The following is a 20,836-nucleotide window of genomic DNA, read 5'->3' on the forward strand; positions in this document are numbered from 1 at the left end:
TGTTTCCGTCCCTGTTAGTGAGCATTTCTTCTTTGCTAAGATAATCCATCTACCTGACAGGTGTGGCATATCAAGAAGCTGATTAAACAGCATGATTATGACACAGGTGCACCTTGTGCTGGGGACAATAAAAGTCGACTATAAAATGTGCCGTTGTGTCACACAACACAATGCCACGATGTCTCAAGTTGAGGGAGCGTGCAATTGGCATGCTGACTGTAGGGAATGTCCACCAGACAATTAAATGTACATTTCTCTACCATAAGCTGCCCCTAACATTATTTTAGAGAATTTCGCAGTACAATCAACTGGCCTCAACCGCAGACCACATGTAACCACGCCAGCCAAGGACCTCCTCATCTGGCTTCTTCACCTGCTGGATCATCTGAGATCAGCGACCCAGACATCTGATGAAATTGTGGGTTTGCAAAACAGAAGAATTTCGGCACAAACTGTCAGAAACTCATCTGCACGCCCGTTGTCCTCACCAGGGTATTGACCTGTCTGCAGTTTGACGTTGTAACCGACTTCAGTGGGCAAATGCTCACCTTCAATGGCCACTGGCACGCTGGAGAAGTGTGTTCTTCACGGATGAATCCCGATTTCAACTGTACCGGCCAGATAGCTCTGAAGCGACGAGTACAACAGCATGTTCCAGTTCCCGCCAATATCCAGCAACTTCGCCTAGCCATTGAAAGTGGAAGGAGTGGAACAAAATTCCACAGGCAACAATCAACAGCCTGATCAACTCTATGCGAAGGAGATGTGTTGTGCTGCATGGGGCAAATTGTGGTCACCAGATACAGACTTTTTTTATGCACACACCTTTTAAGGTAGCGTGCCTTCGTACAGTATTCAGACCCTTTAACTTTTTCCACAATTTGTTAAGTTACAGCCTTATTCTAAAATGGATTAAATCGTTTCCCCCCTCATCAATCTACACACAATACCCCATAATGACAAAGCAAAAACAGGTTAAGACATTTTTGCAAATGTATAATAAAAATGTACTGCGTTGAAGCACCTTTGGCATCGATTACAGCCTCGAGTCTTCTTGGGTATGACGCTACAAGCTCGTCACACCTTCTCTGCAGATCCTCTCAAACTCTGTCAGGTTGGATGGGGCGTGTTGCAGCACAGCTATTTTCAGGTCTCCAGAGATGTTAGATCGGGTTCAAGTCTGGGTTCTGACTGGGCCACTGAAGGACATTCAGAGACTCCTGTGTCGTTTTGGCTGTGTGCTCAGGGTCGTTGTCCTGTTAAAAGGTGAACCTTCACCCCAGTCTGAGGTCCTGAGCAGGTTTTCATCAAGAATCTCTTTACTTTGCTCCGTTCATCTTATCCTCAATCCTGACTAGTCTTCCAGTCCCTACCGCTGAAAAACATCCCCACAGCATGATACTGCCACCACCATGCTTCACCATAGGGATGGTGCCAGGTTTCCTCCAGACTTGACACTGGGAATTCAGGCCAAAGAGTTCAATCTTGGTTTCATCAGACCAGAGAATCTTGTTTCTCATGGTCAGAGTATTTTAGGTGCCTTTTGGAAAATTCCAAGTGGGCCGTCATGTGCCTTTTACTGAGGAGTGGCTTCTGTCTGGCCACTCTACCATAAAGGCCTGATTTGTGGTGTGCTGCAGAGATGGTTGTCCTTCCAGAAGGACAACCATCTCCACAGAGGAACTCCTTAGCTCTGTCAAAGTGACCATCGGGTTCTTGGTCACCTCCTTGACCAAGGCCCTTCTCCCCCAATTGCTCAGTTTGACCGGGCAGCCAGCTCTAGGAAGAGTTTTGGAGGTTCCAAACTTCTTCCATTTAAGAATGAGAGGCAAATGTGTTCTTGGGGACATTCAATGTTGCAGAAATGTTTTGGTACACTTCCCCAGATCTGTGCCTCAACACAATCCTATCTCGGAGCTCTACGGACAATTCCTTTGACCTCATGGCTTGGTTTGTGTTCTGAAATGCACTGTCAACTGGGTGTGCCTTTCCAAATCATGTCCAATCAATGGAATTTACCACAGGAGGACTCCAATCAAGGTGTAGAAACAACTCAATGATGATCAATGGAAAGAGGATGAACCTGATCTCAATTTCTAGTCTCCTAGCAAAGGGTCTGAATACTTATGTAAATAAGGTATTTCTGTTATCATTTCGTCATTAAGGGGTATTTTATTTGTAATAAAATAGAAAACATGACTAAAAACCTAATTTCACTGTATGGGGTATTGTGTGTAGATTGATGAAGAAAACAAATGTATTTAATCAGTTTTAGAATAAGGTTGTAACGTAACAAAATGTGGAGGAAGGGATCTGAATACACTATCTGTGACCATCAGATGCATATCTGTATTCCCAGTCATGTGAAATCCATAGATTAGGACCTAATTAGTTGATTTAAAGTTCAGTGCTTTCATTATATGAACTCTAACTCAGTAAAATCTTTGAAATTGTTGCGTTTATATTTTTGTTCAGTGTAAAATCGGTTAGATACGTCCTGAATTACATCATGTAGTGAGCTGCGTGAGGCTTCATATTGCATTCGCAGTTCTGAATGTCCATTCAACAATAGCCCCATAGCGACTATATATAAACTACAATACAACCAACACACCCACTCACAACAGTCTGGCCAACTACAAATCAAATCGGAAAACTGCAACAAGACAACAAGTGATGTGCTAAAACAAACAAGTAAGGCAACACAATTAATCAGAAAGTGTTGCCATTTTGTCTCATTCCTCCAGTGTTTGTGTAAAGGAGCTCAGCCTTTCCTGTTGTGCGAGTAAGGTATCGATGGATGGAGGGCAGGGAGCCGTGAGCCAATGCTGCGATAAGGGAGAGAGGAAGGAAAGGGAGGGGGAGAGGAAGAGGGAGTCGTTGAACAGCCGGGGAGGACATGGAGAAGAAGGGAGATGTTTTAATACGGAGAGGGAGAGGAAGGAAGGAAGACAAGAAAGTGAGGCCCTGGAGAGGAAAGGGAGGAGGAGATAGATGAATCAAGAAGGGAAGAAGAGAATCTTTCATCCACGTCATCTTCCTCTCTCAAGGAATATTTCCCTTCCTCCTCCAATCAAGTGTCACGATGCAGCCATTCCTTAAAAGAAAAAGAGGAGTGACTAATAGAGGGAGGGACAGAGTGATAGGGGAGGGTCAGAAATAAAGTCAAAAGGAGAGAGAGAGGCACAAAGGTCAGACCAATAACTATGGGTCCAACAGAGAGAGGGAGGGCGTAGAGAGAGTGATAGAGGGAGGGAAAGAGTGATAGAGAGCTAGGGAGGGAGGAATATAGTGATAGAGAGGGAGAACAGACCGATGCCGCCTGTGGCTTGTCATCTGCCATTTCCGGTGTGGGTATTCCAGCGTGTTGCTCCTAATTCTTAATCTGTCTCTAATCCCTCATCCCATCTCTCTAATCCTATCCACAGCACCCAACCGGCCCAGCAAGCAGCTAGAATTGATGCTGTTAACTAGATACACTTTCTTAACCCTCTCTCTCTCTCCATGTCCAAGCTCTAAAACATGAAGTACTAAGAGGACAGAACACCAAAACCACTCAGCCATCCTAGAGGCTACTGCACCAAGTAGTATTCACACAGGGTAGGAGGGAGGAAGAGAAATAGAATGGGTAACATGACACATATTGACGTTTTCTGAAATCTGCACTGCCCGTGTCAGCAACTTGGCATTCATTAATAAAATATATAGCCTGATGTACTCATTTAAAAACATCAGACTAAAAAAGGTGGAATAGTCAAGCTGCCCTTGTAGAATAGAGATTGGGTATAGAGCGAGACTAGAGGAGCGGTAATACAGATAACATAGCCAACAGGCCAGTGTGTGTGGAGTGGACATGCTACAGATGTGTAATTTTATTTCTACGGGACATGCTACAGATGTGTAATTTTATTTATACGGGACATGCTACAGATGTGTAATTTTATTTATACGGGACATGCTACAGATGTGTAATTTTATTTCTACGGGACATGCTACAGATGTGTAATTTTATTTATACGGGACATGCTACAGATGTGTAATTTTATTTCTACGGGACATGCTACAGATGTGTAATTCTATTTATACGGGACATGCTACAGATGTGTAATTCTATTTCTACGGGACATGCTACAGATGTGTAATTCTATTTCTACGGGACATGCTACAGATGTGTAATTCTATTTCTACGGGACATGCTACAGATGTGTAATTCTATTTCTACGGGACATGCTACAGATGTGTAATTTTATTTCTACGGGACATGCTACAGATGTGTAATTTTATTTATACGGGACATGCTACAGATGTGTAATTTTATTTATACGGGACATGCTACAGATGGGGACGATGTTCTACAGGTAAAGGAAGCCTGGTCAGCAGCTGGCATGGAGTGGAGAGAGATTAGACAGGCAGGTGTATATAGAGACGGCTACAGGTGCGGCTGGAATGTAGATGGTGTACTTTATGATACTGTGTACTGACCGGTGAAGAGGTCTCCGTTGCTGTAGGCCTTGCCCCGGCCCTCCTCGTCGCTGGGCACGGCCGACACCTGCTTAGCAGAGGTGCAGCCCATCGCCTCACTCTCTGGCTCCTCTCCTCATCGCACTCTCACCTAGAGACAGATAGAGGAGAGAGTGGTGGAGGTGGGTGGGAGGAGAGAGTGGAAAGAGAGAAAGTTAGAGTCCATAGCAGCTGTTGACAGATAATTACATTGGTTGACACAGGCATTGTATTTTAATGATGACTGGGAGAAAGCTACACAATCCCAACCTCTGAGCCCGTCACTGAGGAGAAGGGGTGTCAGTCACACGCACAATGTCACAGGCACAGAGTATCAGACTGTCAGTCACGGGCAATATACTGTCACAGACAGACTGTCAGGAACACACACACTATTGTCACAGGCATAAAGGAAAACACTGTCAGAGACACAGCATGGCAGCATCAGCCACCACCAACACCTAGAAATCAACAGCCAGTCAAATAGAGACACAGAGATACTGGTCTCTCGCTCTGTGGCTCTCTCCCTCTCTGTGTGCGTGTCTCTCTCTCTCCCTCTGTGTGTGTGTGTGTGTGTGTGTGTGTGTGTGTGTGTCCCCCTCTCTGTGTGCCTGTCCCCCTCCCCCCCGTTGCTGTCCCTCTCTCTGTGTCCCTCTCTCTTTCCGTGTGTTGGAGAGAGGTAGAGGAAAAAAGAGAGAGAGAAACAGGTTGGAGAGAGGTAGAGGAAAAAAGAGAGAGAGAAACAGGTTGGAGAGAGGTAGAGGAAAAAAGAGAGAGAGAAACAGGTTGGAGAGAGGTAGAGGAAAAAGGAGAGAGAGTAATGGGAGGCCAGAGAATAGATGAGTAGAGAGAAATGGTCCAGAGCATCAAAAGGCTGTTGACACTCCTCCTCTGTGTCCCGCCCCTCATTTGAAGCTGACAGGAGGACATTGTTTACTTCAGACCCAGCCTTCCTCCAGCCAGCTGTCTGACCACTGCACAAAGCACCAGGTGTGCAGAGAGGAGTGTGTGTGCAGACTGAATAGTGTGAGCGTATTTTGTTTGCATACGTGTTTGTGTGTGTGTGTGTGTGTGTGTGTGTGTGTGTGTGTGTGTGTGTGTGTATGTATGTATGTATGTATGTATGTATGTATGTATGTATGTATGTATGTATGTATGTATGTATGTATGTATGTATGTATGTATGTGTGTGTGTCTTTCACAGCTTTCTTGGCTAAATAGCATTCATCTTCTGAGGTTGAGGGGAGCTTACACAGGTCTTTGTTAAAGGTCCAGAGAGTGAGAGGGATTCTTCGAGGGGGGGCTAGAGTAACACACAAACAGCTCTCTCATTGGCAGCAGCCCAATTCTGCCTGACTACAGAGGATGGGTTGGTAGCCAACAGAGTCACCTGTGGCCTGGTGGCGAGGCCCACCTCAGATAGTCCCTTATCACTGCAGGCCAGGTTGCTCAGGCACTGAGACCTGCATGTTCGTGTCTGAGCTGGAGCAACTCAATTATGGCTCAGACCATGGAGTCTGGCTGGGCACATTTCTTAAGCGTGCAGACGGGTGTGAGGTAAGAGAGAGAGAGAACGAAAACCTCTAGCTCTCTTCCTGAATCGTATGCCATAAGTGTGTGAAAATTCCAGTTCCAATGAATGGATGTCTAGTTAGGAACCTCACTGTCCTCGATGTGCCATCCTAGCCAGGTCAATAGTGTTTGGGCTGTGTGTTAGTAGAGCAGAGTGTTGAGTTTTCAGAGGGGATGTGGACAATGCAGGCCTGTCAGATAGGAACAGATGTGGAAGGGTGTCAATGGGACAAGCTTACGCTGCCAGCTAAGACCCTGACACCAGCCAGATCCAGCACTCACACACACATATGATGATATCAATACACACACACACACACGTTGCAAGGGCAGAGATAGTTAGGCCTAACAAATATGCAGGTTGCAAACCCACTTCCAGTATTCTGCCATTAGGCCTCTCGCGGCATTATACCAAAGGTCTACAACTACTGTACACCTGCTTACATCATGCTTTTTGCTCAAGGATCAACAAAAAGCTACAAGCCACATTCTAGTGTTTTACCACACACACAGTCTCAGTCTACCTGCAGGTCTGTGAGTAGTGGAGCTGAGGGGTATGTGTACATGAACAAGCAAGCTTGCATAAACACGTGCACACAAGCTCCCTGTTTTTAGCCTCGTTATTGTTGTAATTTTCTTACTTTCATATTACATTGTTTACTTTAGTTTATTTAGTAAATATTTTCTTAACTCTATTTCTTGAACTGCATTGGTGGTTAAGGGCTTGTAAGTAAACATTTCACGGTAAGGTCTACACCTGTTGTATTCGGCATATGTGACAAATAAAATGTGATTTGATTAGTGAAGCTTATGTGCACGTGTTTATGCAAGTGCGCTTGTACACATATCCCCTCAGTTCCACTACTCACAGACCTGCAGGTAGAGTAATGCTCTCTGTGTGTGTGTTGTAAAATGCCATGTTCAAAGAGACACACGCTCAGTAGTGTGTGTGAACCTTCTCAAATGCACAGCTGTGCCAGGAGCTTTCAGCCACCATGGAGCCTGAAAAACTGGCTGGGCGGGCCCGCCTATCCTGGAAAGGGAATGGAGCGAATGGAGTGCCTCAGAGTATGGTTTAAGGCCCGGTCTCTGGGGCCTTTCGTCAGCCATGATGACAGTGACAGGGACAGAGTCAGCGGTGGGACCAGGGCTGAAACTAAGAAACCCTGCATTCTGTCTCTCTGACACAAAAGGACAACTCCTGAGCCAAATCACCATAATATTTACACTAGCCAACAGCAAACCCATGTACCTCACTGCTTTCTCTTGTCCCAGTTTAAACACTACATCAGCCTGACAAGCCGGCAAGCCGTGCCAACACACACACACACACACACACACACACACAGAAAAAGAATACCTCTGAGTGTGGTGTTATTGTTCTTTGTGCACGTCTCCATTCTCATGTTCTGCTTGGAGCACCTCTTCTCATTCTCTCTCCATTGTAGTGGGCACAAGAAGAAGTGGCTGTGGGGGAGGGAGGACGATGTACAAATAACAGATCCTCTGTTTGGGAGAACTGTCATGTGACAATGAGAGAGAGAGAGAGAGAGAGAGAGTGACAGTCAGGCAGATACAGAAAGGAAACGGAAAAGTTTCAAGACATATTGTTGCGTACACGTTGGCACCAGGACAGGAGTATTTTTTTGTTAGGCCAATAAAACCAGCCAAATTGAAAATGAGATGGCTGTATGGCTCACTGTATTTCCTGTGCTGTCTGCTCTGTGGCTTAGGGCATGACAGAGAGAGGGGGAGAGAAGGAAAGAGAGAGAGGAGTGAATGACCAGAGCTCAGAGGCCACTGTTAATAACCTCGTTAATCAGAAGAATCATTGAAATCTAATGTTGAGTTAAAGTTCAGATTCATTTGACCTAGTGTTCAGTCACAGCCCTGAGGAGCGAAAGGAAATATGGACAGTTTCATAAAACAGAGAGGTTCAGAAAAAGGAAAACGTACAGTTAAGAAAGGAACGAGGTACAGATTGGCGAGGAGAACTAGCTCCGCGGACTCTTCATGTCCGGAAATCATTTTACCATTGGGATCTGTACAGTTGCTTTTTTCCCTTCACAAGTTAACTTGTGACATTCCTGGATTACTCATATCAATAAAGTCTGATTTAAATCAACAAATATGATAGTCAGTTGAAAAAAGGTTATGGGTACAAGAGTGTGTACATATCTGGCTGTGTTGGAAAAACCACTACATATCCCATTGAGCCAAGAGGGGAGATGCTACCCATTGTCACAGTTCCAAGACCAGTCAGAAATGTCCAGCCAATGACACCGGTGGATCTTAAAACTGAATTTGGATCCGCTTTAAGTAGCAATGATATCAGTCTGGAACCAGTCACAACTATACAACAAAACAATACAGAAATGTATGTTTCTTTCCAGCTCATTTTTTTGTTACATGATTGTATAGCTAGCATGAGCTTTGAAGTTGAGGGTACAGTATTTATCAAGTTTGGCAATGAGGACAAAAACTAGCATAGTTCAGCTAGCCAGCTAGTTTAGCCAGGGAAAATGGTAGACATGTTTGTGTGTGTGCCAGCTGGGTGCACATGCACACTAGGCCAGTTCAGGAAACAGATTGTAGTTTCTATGTCCTGATATCAGGAACTGGCGGTGAAAAGTTAGATGAAACAATTCAGAGATTAAAACAAATAAAATCAGATGGCATATTTTAGGAGAGCAAATCGATATACAATCCCAAAATCATCTGTAACTGCCAATAGTAAAACAACGCTTAAAACAATGTTTGAGTGAACCTTGTAAACAGAAAATTAATGGTGAATTTGGTTCCGGACACACTATAGGGAGTCAACGACTGATCATATTCACCTGAACGAGCTCAAACCCCTGACGGCGCGGTCCTAAAAATGTCATACCGCGTTCCCTCCTTCAGGGAACAGTAGTTATATTCACGTCCCCTTTCAGTCAGTCACTCTGTGTAACATACTATGGGGACATACAATCATGCTGCCAGACGGCTAAGAGGGTACCAAGATAGGAGGCCCACGGCAGCCCAAGCACACAGGCTCCAAAATGGGGTCAGAGCCTCATGACACTTGAATTGTCAGAGCACCATACAGGGAACCAGAACCTGCTGCAACTTGGCTATGCACACTGACCCGTTGCCACTGCAGCCCAAGTCCAGAGACCCCATGGATCCAAGAACAACACTTACCTTGCGAGCCTGAAATGTCAGAGCTCGGACAAGGAACCACAAGTCCAAAACAACTGGACATCTGGTGGTGACTTAGTGAAAGGTGCACACACGTTCTGCATAGCATTGACCAGAGTCTATTGTCCACGGCATAAACCCACAGGTTCCAGCAATAACCTGGAAACGGTGTTCTCACGCTCTGCCACGAGAGTAGTGCCGTCAATCAGGACACGCCGAGATGGCAGCCATATAAATCTGCAATGTGGAAAAAGAAAGGCCCTGTTGGAAAAGCTAAAGCAACAACAAAATGTCTACCAAAGAACTCTGAAAAGGATAAACCAACCCTCAAACGCATGCGACTTAGACATATACAACCCTCTCGAAGAAGACACACGCGCCGACTGTATCGTCATAATCACAGTCGAGGGTAAACCCCTAGCCGTCAAAATTCAACCTTTCAGGGGTCAAACACACAGCTCTCATCTGCCGTCGTGAGTGGCAAACGCTCCCGTACGCCTGGGATAATAGATCAACGACATGGAACCCGCCACGGGTCCCCGACCAACAGATGGATGGTCTCTGGGAACCAGGATTGTCACTGCGCTAACGGGGAGCCACCAGAATCAACACAGACCTTTGTCGGACCCTGGCTAGGCCCCTTTTGTCAAGCTTTACTAATGTCCTGCCACCGGCACTGGGTTAAGTCTGTGTGTGCCAATGCCACAACACTATACACGTCAGCTACCACAGCAAGTGAAATCACTGCAACAGAAGAGCTGCAGTCAGTTTTAGAATCGGTGGCAAGAAGTTAAATATTTTGGACTAGTTTAAAAACTAAAAGCATTGTATTTGGGACAAATCATCCACTAAACCTCAAAAATAAATATTGTAATGAATAATGTGGAAATTGAGTAAGTTGAGATCAAACTGCTTGGTAAGTCCCTGTATTGTAAAGCTGTCATGGTCAAAACATATTGATGCAACAGTAGCTAAGATGGGGAGAGGTCTGTCCGTAATAAAGCGCTGCTTTGCTTTCTTGACATTGTTATCAACAAAACAAATTAGTTTTGTCCCACCTGAACTACTGCCCAGTCATATGGTCCAGTGCCACAAAGAGGGACAGAGGCAAATTATAGTTGGCCCAGAACAGAGCAGCACAGCTAGGCCTTAAATGTACACGAGAGTTAACTTCAATAACATGCATCTCAATCCCTCTAAGCTCAAAGTTGAGGAGAGATTGTCTGCATCACTACCGGTCTTTGTGAGAGGTACTGACATGTTGAAAGAACTGAGCTTTCTGTTCAAACGACTAGCACACAACTCGGACACCCCACAAGACATGCCACCAGAGCTCTTCACAGTCCACAAGTCCCAAACAGACTATGGGAGAAGCACAGTACTACATAGAGCCATGGCTACATGGAACTCTATTCCACATCAAGTAACTCATGCAACCAGTAAAATGTGAACAAAACCACTGGATAAAACTACACCTTATGGAACAGCGCGGACTGTGAAGAGAGACACTGAGGCACACACACGCAGGCTAGCATACACTCTACACACAGGTACACTAACATTGTTATACTGCTGTATTATGGATTCTGGATTGTAGATATGTTGTGGTAGAGTAGTGTGTAATGTGTTGTGTGATGTTTTATTTTGTTTATAAGGCGAGCTGAAGCCACAGAATGAATGTGAGCCCCAGTGTTCCCAATGGGGCAGTTGAGGATTAGGGCCAGGAGTTTTACAGTAGGGCCAGAGATCTCTCATGTCATGTGGTCAGGGTTACACTCTTGACCCTATTTATGGACTTATTATCACAGTGGCCTGGCCTGTGGATCAGACTGTATCACCGTCCTGGTACAGTAGTGTTTTAACTCATTTACCATGTTATCACCTTCTCTAGAGTGGCTCCCTGCTCCCTCCCAGATCAACAAACAGCAGAGCTCAGGTCAACCCCTCGTTGCTCTCTTTCACTCAGCTGCTCCAGATCCGTCCGAATCACTCTGACAAGTCTGGGCGGACAAACACAGTATGGCCATGAATGTTCATTAGAAATCATTACCACTGCATCAGATACAGTATATTTCAATCTGGATCTAATTGAGTCTCTGCAGCAGGATAATTGGTGAAGCAGCTTCCTGTGTGTGTGACTGACCAGGGTGGGATTGTATGGTAATTATTATTTCATTTGCAGGGTGGAAAACCTGAATAATAGAATAGAGTTGGAAGATGGGCTCCCTTTAAGTAGGTGCAAACAAGCAGAATCATGTCTCAAAATGGTGTTGCATATTTCCTGTCAAATTATAATAACATTTTGTGAGAAGATCATGTCACTCACTATCTTGTGTTGTTGCACTGCAAACTAGTAGGCTCTCTGTGTCCCATCTGCTTATACTCTGAGATCCATATATAGTGTGTGGTCCAGGTTATCTGGCCTGCAACAGAGCAACACCCATTTTCTGTTCTGGGGGCCCTGTTCTGCAAAGCCTCCAGGCTCCAGCGCCACTCTGCACTGCTGGTGTACATATTACCTCAACTAACCTGTACATTGACTCGGAATATAGCCTCGTTATTGTTACGCTTTTCTTTTCTTTCCTTACTTCAGTTTATACTTTCTTAACTCTTATTTTTCTTAAAACTGCATTGTTGGTTAAGGGCTTGTAAGTAAGCATTTCACGGTAAAGTCTACACCTGTTGTATTCGACACATGTGACGAATAAAATGTGATTTGGTCTCTTGCTACAGCAACAAGCAATATGTGCAAAGTCCCTCTGCCTAGGGTTGGGCGACATCCAGATGTCCATACCGTTTCTGTTCCATACCAGGGTATACGGTATTATCGAATGTGCACACAAGGGGGCGCTATAAATAAAATACCTGGATCTTGATCCAGGAGGGGATTGAATGTCTCTGCTGTAACCACGAAGCTTGATCTGGACATCTAGACACTTAGCAAACCAAATGCATATCCCTGAGCTGGATATAATTAATTTGACACGTTAGATTTCTTAGTTACGATAAGTTAAGTTATAAGCAGCAGCTTGACACACACCACAGCAGACCCCGCAAGGCAAAAATCATACCATCTATTTTGATATATACCATTTATACTAGAGGTCGACCGATTATGATTTTTCAACGCCGATACCGATTATTGGAGGACCAAAAAAGCCAATACCGATTAAATCGGCCGATTTATAATAAAAAAATGTATTTGTAATAATGGCAATTACAACAATACTGAATGAACACTTATTTTAACTTAATATAATACATCAATAAAATCAATTTAGCCTCAAATAAATAATGAAACATGTTCAATTTGGTTTAAATAATGAAAAAACAAAGTGTTGGAGAACAAAGTAAAAGTGCAATATGTGCCATGTAAGAAAGCTAATGTTTCAGTTCCTTGCTCAGAACATGAGAACATATGAAAACTGGTGGTCCCTTTTAACATGAGTCTTCAATATTCCCAGGTAAGAAGTTTTAAGTTGTAGTTATTATAGGAATATTTCCCTCTATACCATTTGTATTTCATTAACCTTTGACTATTGGATGTTCTTATAGGCACTTTGGTATTGCCAGTGTAACAGTATAGCTTCCGTCCCTCTCCTCGCTCCTCCCTGGGCTCGAACCAGCAACACAACGACCATTAGCGCGCGCTAACTAGCCAGCCATTTCACTTCGGTTACACCAGCCTCATCTCGGGAGTTGATATGCTTGAAGTCATAAACGCAATGCTTGATGCACAACGAAGAGCTGCTGTCAAAACGCACGAAAGTGCTGTTTGAACGAATGTTTACGCGCCTGCTTCTGCCTACCACCGTTCAGTCAGATGCTTGTATGCTCAGTCAGATTACATGCAACGCAGGATATGCTAGATAATATCTAGTAATATCAACCATGTGTAGTTAACTAGTGATTATGATTGATTGTTTTTTTTATGTTTAAATGCTAGCTAGCAATTTACCTTGGCTTACTGCATTTGCGTAACAGGCAGTCTCCTTGTGGAGTGCAACGAGAGAGAGGCAGGCCGTTAATGCGTTGGACTAGTTAATTGTACGGTTGCAAGATTGGATCCCCCGAGCCGACAAGGTGAAAATCTGTCGTTCTGCCCCTGAACAAGGCAGTTAAGAACACATTCTTATTTTGAACAGTGGGTTAACTGCCTTGCCTAGTTAAATAAAAGGTATTAAAATAAATAAATCGGCGCCCAAAAACACCGATTTCCGATTGTTATGAAAACTTGAAATTGGCCCTAATTAAAAATCGGCCATTCCGATTAATCAGTCGACCTCTAGTTTATACCAGGTAGGCTTGGGTGTTGCCCAAGCTTACCTCTGTCCAAAAGGAAGAAACATACCCTGGCCTGCCCCATGTACCACTGGACTCTCCCCCCACTCGAGTCGGTGTGTGTATAGAGACAAACACACACAGCAATATGCATCATGCACTGCCTGAGCTTTGTGAGTCAGTACCTAGAGGGATCCGGTTGTGCTGGCCTAGTGCTTTCTGCACTGCAATACACCTAACTTGAAACCAAATGCCACTCAGCAATGCCAATGACCGACTACCACAAATAGCATGTGCAGAGGTACTAACACACATGCAGTCAGGCACACAGAACCCCAATAATAACAGTGCCCTACTGTATGTACCACATTCATTGATTGTGCACAAGTACAATAGCTTTGGTCCAGTTTTCCACAAATACTCATTTTTGCTAGTGGTTATACTAAATTATTAATAAAGTTGCTTTTGTTTACAATGTGAACCTAGCTAGTCAATGTAGCTGGCTAGATAGCTAGTAGTAGCTTATTGACTTCATAAATCTTAGTAAAATAACCAGTGGTGTATAATCGAGGCCATATGCAACCAAAATCAACTTTATTTCATTATTCCAATTCACAAGATAGAATGAACGTGAGCGTCAGCCATCAAGAATTGAACCTCGCGATTCTTTGACGCTGGCCATTTCATTGACTTCAAAGGAAGAGTTTCCTCAATGGATGAGGACCAGGGGCAGATGGGCTTGTCGGTGAGCGCTGATGCCGCCCGGTGATAAACAGTGTCCACTTTGCCAAAAGCAGGGGTGCAAAGTATTTTGCTTGTCCATTCCCAGCACTCCTCTCCAGGGTGCTGTTGGAGAGACGTTGCTGCTGCGCTCCACCAACGTTCCGGCAAAAAGAAACATAAATCATGTCGCAAATATAGGGTATGGTAGAAAGAGTATGTGGACTTTTCTGTAGCCTACAGGCTAGAGATAAATGTACGACAACGCAATGAGATGGGCACTTTTTACATCATGCAGGTTTCGCCAATCAAATAGCAGAACCTAAAATGGCGCCCAATTAAATAAAAAATGCGTTGTCAAGTTAACAAACATATCCTAAAAACAGGACAGGTCGGTCAAAGTAAAATGGACCATCACAACTGTTGTCCGGGAGTTTCACTCCATTGTCATGATCAGTGCTTTCAAGTTTGACAAGCTGATAATAACAAAATTAAATACATCTGCATTTCCCGCAGTGTAAACATTGCAAATAGGCTCAAGATAACTCCTGATAAAGTTGGGTAGCTGATATTCAGAGCTTAAAATAGCCAAACTGAATAGTCACAGGAGTCAGGACTAATAACATTAATTAACTGTTTTTACAAATGGTGGTCCTGGACTTGGATGGGCCTTCATAAAAATTCAATTTTAGCATACCCTAGCAAGAATGGGCCCTGCAAAACTAGAATAGTCCCAGTAAGCAAAATGACATTGAAAAGACATGTAAAATAAGTATTTTCCAGACATTGAAGTTAGGTTCTGAATGAAAGGTGAAAACACATTTTCCATACGTTTAAAATACAAAATTTTCCAGGACGGTGAAAAATTCATTTTTTTGTTGTTGTGTGCGGTCCAGATCGGCCTTGATTTCCACATCCACGGACATTGGTTTTTGTTCCGATCCAGACAAAATCTGAACCAATCATAGGAGTCTATGTTTGGTTCAGATTCTGGACTAGAGGTCGACCGATTAATCAGGGCTGATTTCAAGTGTTCATAACAATCGAAAATCTGTATTTTTGGACACCGATTTGCCGGATTTAAACATTTTTTTTTTTTTTACACCTTTAATCTTTATTTAAAGAGGCAAGTCAGTTAAGAACACATTCTTATTTTCAATGACGGCCTAGGAATGGTGGGTTAACTGCCTTGTTCAGGGGCAGAACGACAGATTGTCAGCTCAGGGGATTCAATCTTGCAACGAGTCCAACGCTCTAACCATCTGCCTCATTGCACTCCACGAGGAGCCTGCCTGTTACTCAAATGCGCAGAGTCAGGGTATATGCAACAGTTTGGGCCGCCTAATTTGCCAGAATTTTACGTAATTATGACATAACATTGAAGGTTGTGCAATGTAACAGGAATATTTAGATTTATGGATGCCACCCGTTAGATACAATACGGAACAAGGTGTTTATTCACTGAAAGAATAAACGTCTTGTTTGAGATGAGTTTCCAGATTCGACCATATTAATGACCTAAGGCTCATATTTCTTTGTGTTATTATGTTACAATTAAGTCTATGATTTGATAGAGCAGTCTGACTGATCAATGGTAGGCACCAGTAGGCTCGTAAGCATTCATTCAAACAGCACTTTCGTGCATTTTGCCAGCAGCTCTTCTCTGTGATTCAAGCACAGCCCTGTTTATGACTTCAAGCCCATCAACTCCCGAGATTAGGCTGGTGTAACCGATGTGAAATGGCTAGCTAGTTAGCGGGATGCGCGCTAATAGCGTTTCAAACGTCACTCGCTCTGAGACTTGGAGTAGTTATTCCCCTTGCTCTGCATGGGTAACGCTGCTTCGAGGGTGGCTGTTGTCGATGTGTTCCTGGTTCGAGCCCAGGTAGGGGCGAGGAGAGGGGTGTTAAAGTGCCTATAATACTGTTAAAGTGCCTATAAGAACATCCAATAGTCAACGGTATATGAAATACAAATGGTATTGAGAGAAATAGTCCTATAATTACTACAACCTAAAACTTCTTACCTGGGAATATTGAAGACTCATGTTAAAAGGAACCACCAGCTTTCATATGTTCTGAGCAAGGAACTTAAACGTTAGCTTTCTTTCATGGCACATTTTGCACTTTTACTTTCTTCAACAAACAATTTGTTTTTGCATTATTTAAACCAAATTGAACATGTTTTATTATTTACTAGAGGCTAAATTGATGTATTATATTAAGTTACAATAAGTGTTCATTCAGTATTGTTGTAATTGTCATAATTACAAATAAAACAAATGTTTTTTTATTTTTAAATCGTCCGATTAATTGGAATCTGCTTTTTTTGTTCCTCCAATAATCGTTATCGGTATTGAAAAATCGGTCAACCTCTAGTCTGGACAGGCCTTGATTTGGTCCAAACATAGGCATCTATAAATAAAAAAACATCAACTTTCATTGAGAAACGAAAATGGACCTGATGTCAACATCTGGAAAATACGTATTTTCAACATCCAGAAAATACACCTTTTCAACATCCTGGAAAATATGTATTTTCACCTTTTATTCAGAGTCTAAATTGAACCAAACTTCAATGTCTGGAAAATACATTTTTTCAGTGGCGACATCATTCATGTTTAGCAAAAAAAATTAATAATAGATTTTAAATATTATTTTGGCATTAATAGGTGTCATAACAGTTTGCAAACAATTTTAAAAAACACATCTTTGAGTTCATAAAGTTACATACAAACATGGTCTCTTTTCTGCTTTCTTGAGTAAGTCAGCTCAAAAATGCAGGTGTTTCAGCCTGGCTCAGTGCTTTCTGTGGGGGTGGGGCAGCAAGCTGAAAATACGGAGTGTAGGGGTTGGCAATGTTCTCTAGTTGAGCAGTGATTGACTCAGTATTCTGTCACTTATGGGGAACCTACGTCACCGCAAAAGCTAGGGGGAGAGGTTAGGCCATAAAATCTGAAAGTGGTTGGGCTCGAAATCTAGGGGGAGAGCTAAAACAATTCAAGCCCCTTGGGTGCTGCCATAAAGTTACATTAGAAGTGTACATCAAAGAAGGTTCAAGGTCATTGGCCACACAATAAAGTCGACAATATACTGGCAAACCCTTTTCAATCGAAGAGAAATGATAGATAAAACGTATCGGTACTCATCGGCCATTGGACATAAACATTAAATAAATTGGTAACCGCAAATTCAACAATGAGCGGTTTAGAAGGAATCAGTGACTAACTGCAAGTATTGCAAAGCAATCACTAACTAGCCTGCTATTAATTTGAGTGGGTGTGTGGTTTAAGTCTGGGTTTAAGCGTCTCTTTTACAAGCTTAAAAGGATAAACACTCAACACCATGGGTCAGAAAAGGTTGAATACATCGGCCATGCTGTCAATCCAGCATGACTTCTGCCGTGTTCAAAACAACTGGAAACTCGGAAATCTCAGACTCTAGCGAGTTCAAGACAACTAGAAACAAAAAAAACTAAAAAAAACTAGCTCCGACTGGAAAAGGCGGGAACTCGGGCCTCTTTCTAAAGCTCTGACTGACTTGAAGATCACCGACATCATGATTCAACCTTGTTTATTTCCTGAGTTTCCAGTTGTCTTGACAGCACTATAAATCCAGAGAACGACAGACTTTGATGACAAAGTTTGGTGACAAAATTTGCCCACATGAAGGACCGCCACACCACCTTCCTGTTCAAGTGAAGACAGCACAACAAGGTGAGTCCAAAAATGAAAGCAGCTGCATTAATGATGTAATATGCATTTTATTTTTATTTCACCAGGTAGGCTAGTTGAGAACAAGTTCTCATTTACAACTGCGACCTGGCCAAGATAAAGCAAAGCAGTGCGACACAAACAACACAGAGTTACACATGGAATAAACAAAACGTACAGTCAATAACACAATAGAAAAGTCTATATACAGTGTGTGCAAATGTAGTAACATTAGGGAGGTAAGGCAATAAATAGGCCATAGTGGCGAAATAATTACAATTTAGAAATTAAACACTGGAGTGATAGATGTGCAGAAGACAAATGTGCAAGTAGAGATGCTGGGGTGCAAAAGAGAAAAAAATAATATGGGGATGAGGTAGTTAGGTGGGCTATTTACAGATGGGCTATGTACAGGTGCAATGATCGATAAACTGCTCTGACAGCTGATGCTTAAAGTTAGTGAGGGAGATATGAGTCTCCAGCTTCAGTGATTTTTGCAATTCGTTCCAGTCATTGGCAGCAGAGAACTGGAAGGAAAGGCGGCCAAAGGAAGAGTTGGCTTTGGGGGTGACCAGTGAAATATACCTGCTGGAGCGAGTGCTACGGGTGGGTGCTGCAATGGTGACCAGTGAACTGAGATAAGGCAGGGCTTTACCTCGCAAAGACTTATAGATGACCTGGAGCCAGTGGGTCTGATGACGAATATGAAGCGAGGGCCAGCCAACGAGAGCATACAGGTCGCAATGGTGGGTAGTATATGGGGCTTTGGTGACAATACGGAAGGCACTGTGACTGCATCCAATTTGCTGAGTAGAGTGAGGCTATTTCTTAAATGACATCGCCGAAGTCAAGGATCGGTAGGATAGTCAGTTTTAAGAGGGTATGTTTGGCAGCATGAGTGAAGGATGCTTTGTTGTGAAATAGGAAACCAGTTCTAGATTTAATTTTGGATTGGAGATGCTTAATGTGAGGCTGGAAGGAGAGTTTACAGTCTAACCAGACAGCTAGGTATTTGTAGTTGTCCATGTATTCTAAGTCAGAGCCGTCCAGAGTAGTGATGCTCGATGGGCAGGCGGGGGGGGGGGGGGGGGGGGGGGCAGCGATCGGTTGAAGGTAATGCATTTAGTTTTCCATGCATTTAAGAGCAGTTGGAGGCCACGAAAGGAGTGTTGTATGGCACTGAAGCTCATCTGGAGGTTAGTTAACACAGTGTCCAAAGAAGGGCCAGAAGTATGCAGAATGGTGTCATCTGCATAGAGGTGGATCAGAGAATCACCAGCAGCAAGAGCGACATCATTGATGTATACAGAGAAAAGAGTCGGTCCGAGAATTGAACCCTGTGACACCACCATAGAGACTGCCAGAGGTCCCGACAACAGGCCCTCTGATTTGACACACTGAACTCTTTCTGAGAAGTAGTTGGTGAACCAGGCAAGGCAGTCATTTGAGAAACCAAGGCTGTTGAGTATGCTGATAAGAATGCGGTGATTGTACAGTATTGTTTTTTAAATCGATTGCGGTTATGATATCGTTTAGGACCTTGAGCGTGGTTGAGGTGTACCCATGACCAGCTTGATAGCGGAAAAGGTACGGTGGGATTCAAAATGGTCGGTGATCTGTTTGTTAACTTGGCTTTCAAAGACTTTAGAAAGGCAGGGAAGGATAGATATAGGTCTGTAACAGTTTGGGTCTAGAGTGTCACCCCCAGCAGCATTCCAATCTTTAGGGATCTCAGACGATACAAAAGAGGTTGAACAGGCTAGTAATATGGGTTGCAACAATTGTGGCGGATACTTTTAGAAAGAGAGGGTCCAGATTGTCTAGCCCAGCTGATTTGTAGGGGTCCAGATTTTGCAGCTATTTCAGAACATCAGCTATCTGGATTTGGGCGAAGGAGAAATGGGGAGGCTTGGGCAAGTTGCTGTGGGGGGTGCAGAGCTGTTGGCCGGGGTAGGGGTAGCCAGGTGGAAAGCATGGCCAGCCGTAGAAAAATACTTATTGAAATTCTCAATTATTGTAGCTTGATCGGTGGTGACAGTGTTTCCTTGCCTCAGTGCAGTGGGCAGCTGGGAGGAGGTGGTCTTATTCTCCATGGACTTTACAGTGTCCCAGAGCTTTTTGGAGTTTGTGCTACAGGATGCAAATGTATGTTTGAAAAAAGCTAGCCTTTGCTTTCCTAACTGCCTGTGTATATTGGTTCCTAACTTCCCTGAAAAGTTGCATATTGCGGGGGTTATACAATGCTAATGCAGTACGCCATAGGATGTTTGTGCTGGTCAAGGGCAGTCAGGTCTGGAGTCAACCAAGGGCTATCTGTTCTTAGTTCTACATTTTTTGAACGGGGCATGCTTATTTAAGATGGTGAGGAAAGCACTTTTAAAGAATAACCGGGCATCTGACAGAATGAGGTCCATATTCTTCCGGGATACCCAGGACAGGTCGATTAGAAAGGCCTGCTTTCTGAAGTGTTGGTGGTACACATGTAGCCTATAGCCTGTTTTAGAGAAATGTTATCACATAACATGGTAAGGGCTTTCACTGGCTGCTTATATGCCCCCTTTATTTATCCAACAGTTCTGACTTAGTGTACATGGAAAATACTCTAAGAATGGCACAGTTCTGAATGTCACTGTACATTTCAAAACTGCTGAACAAATAGTTATATATACTATGTTTGTTCAAGCTCACTCATGAATGTCTTAATCTAAATTACGGATTACCTCTCAATTGTCAGTAGAAACCACATATGTTTAATTAAGTAGCTATATCAACTACTGATAGCCAGGTGTAGGCACGGTAAGAATTCACTCCATGGTGCTGAAAATAAAGCTCTGCTGTTGGGACAGCTTTATGTATGCCCTAACTGTT

At 43.4% G+C, this 20,836-nt stretch overlaps 1 protein-coding gene across 3 annotated transcripts in view; it reads right to left on the bottom strand.

Annotated features, from left to right (window-relative positions):
- The window catches only part of zgc:92140 (DUF4612 domain-containing protein), a 32,907-nt gene that overhangs the window by 10,245 nt on the left and 1,826 nt on the right, over positions 1-20,836 (bottom strand). The window contains exons 2-3 of one of the 3 annotated variants that reach the window (XM_021603924.3): positions 7,433-7,591; positions 4,483-4,612 (exon numbers count right to left, since the gene is read on the bottom strand). In XM_021603924.3, coding sequence (XP_021459599.1) covers positions 4,483-4,573 — 91 coding nt within the window. In that variant the 5' untranslated portion in view covers positions 4,574-4,612; positions 7,433-7,591. The remainder of the gene's footprint in view (positions 1-4,482; positions 4,613-7,432; positions 7,592-20,836) is intronic. The other 2 variants (XM_021603925.3, XM_021603927.3) reach the window with 2 other exon arrangements.

This window comes from Oncorhynchus mykiss, chromosome 5, assembly GCF_057628025.1.
Source record: "Oncorhynchus mykiss isolate SJ-2025 chromosome 5, ASM5762802v1, whole genome shotgun sequence".
NCBI lineage: Eukaryota > Metazoa > Chordata > Actinopteri > Salmoniformes > Salmonidae > Oncorhynchus > Oncorhynchus mykiss.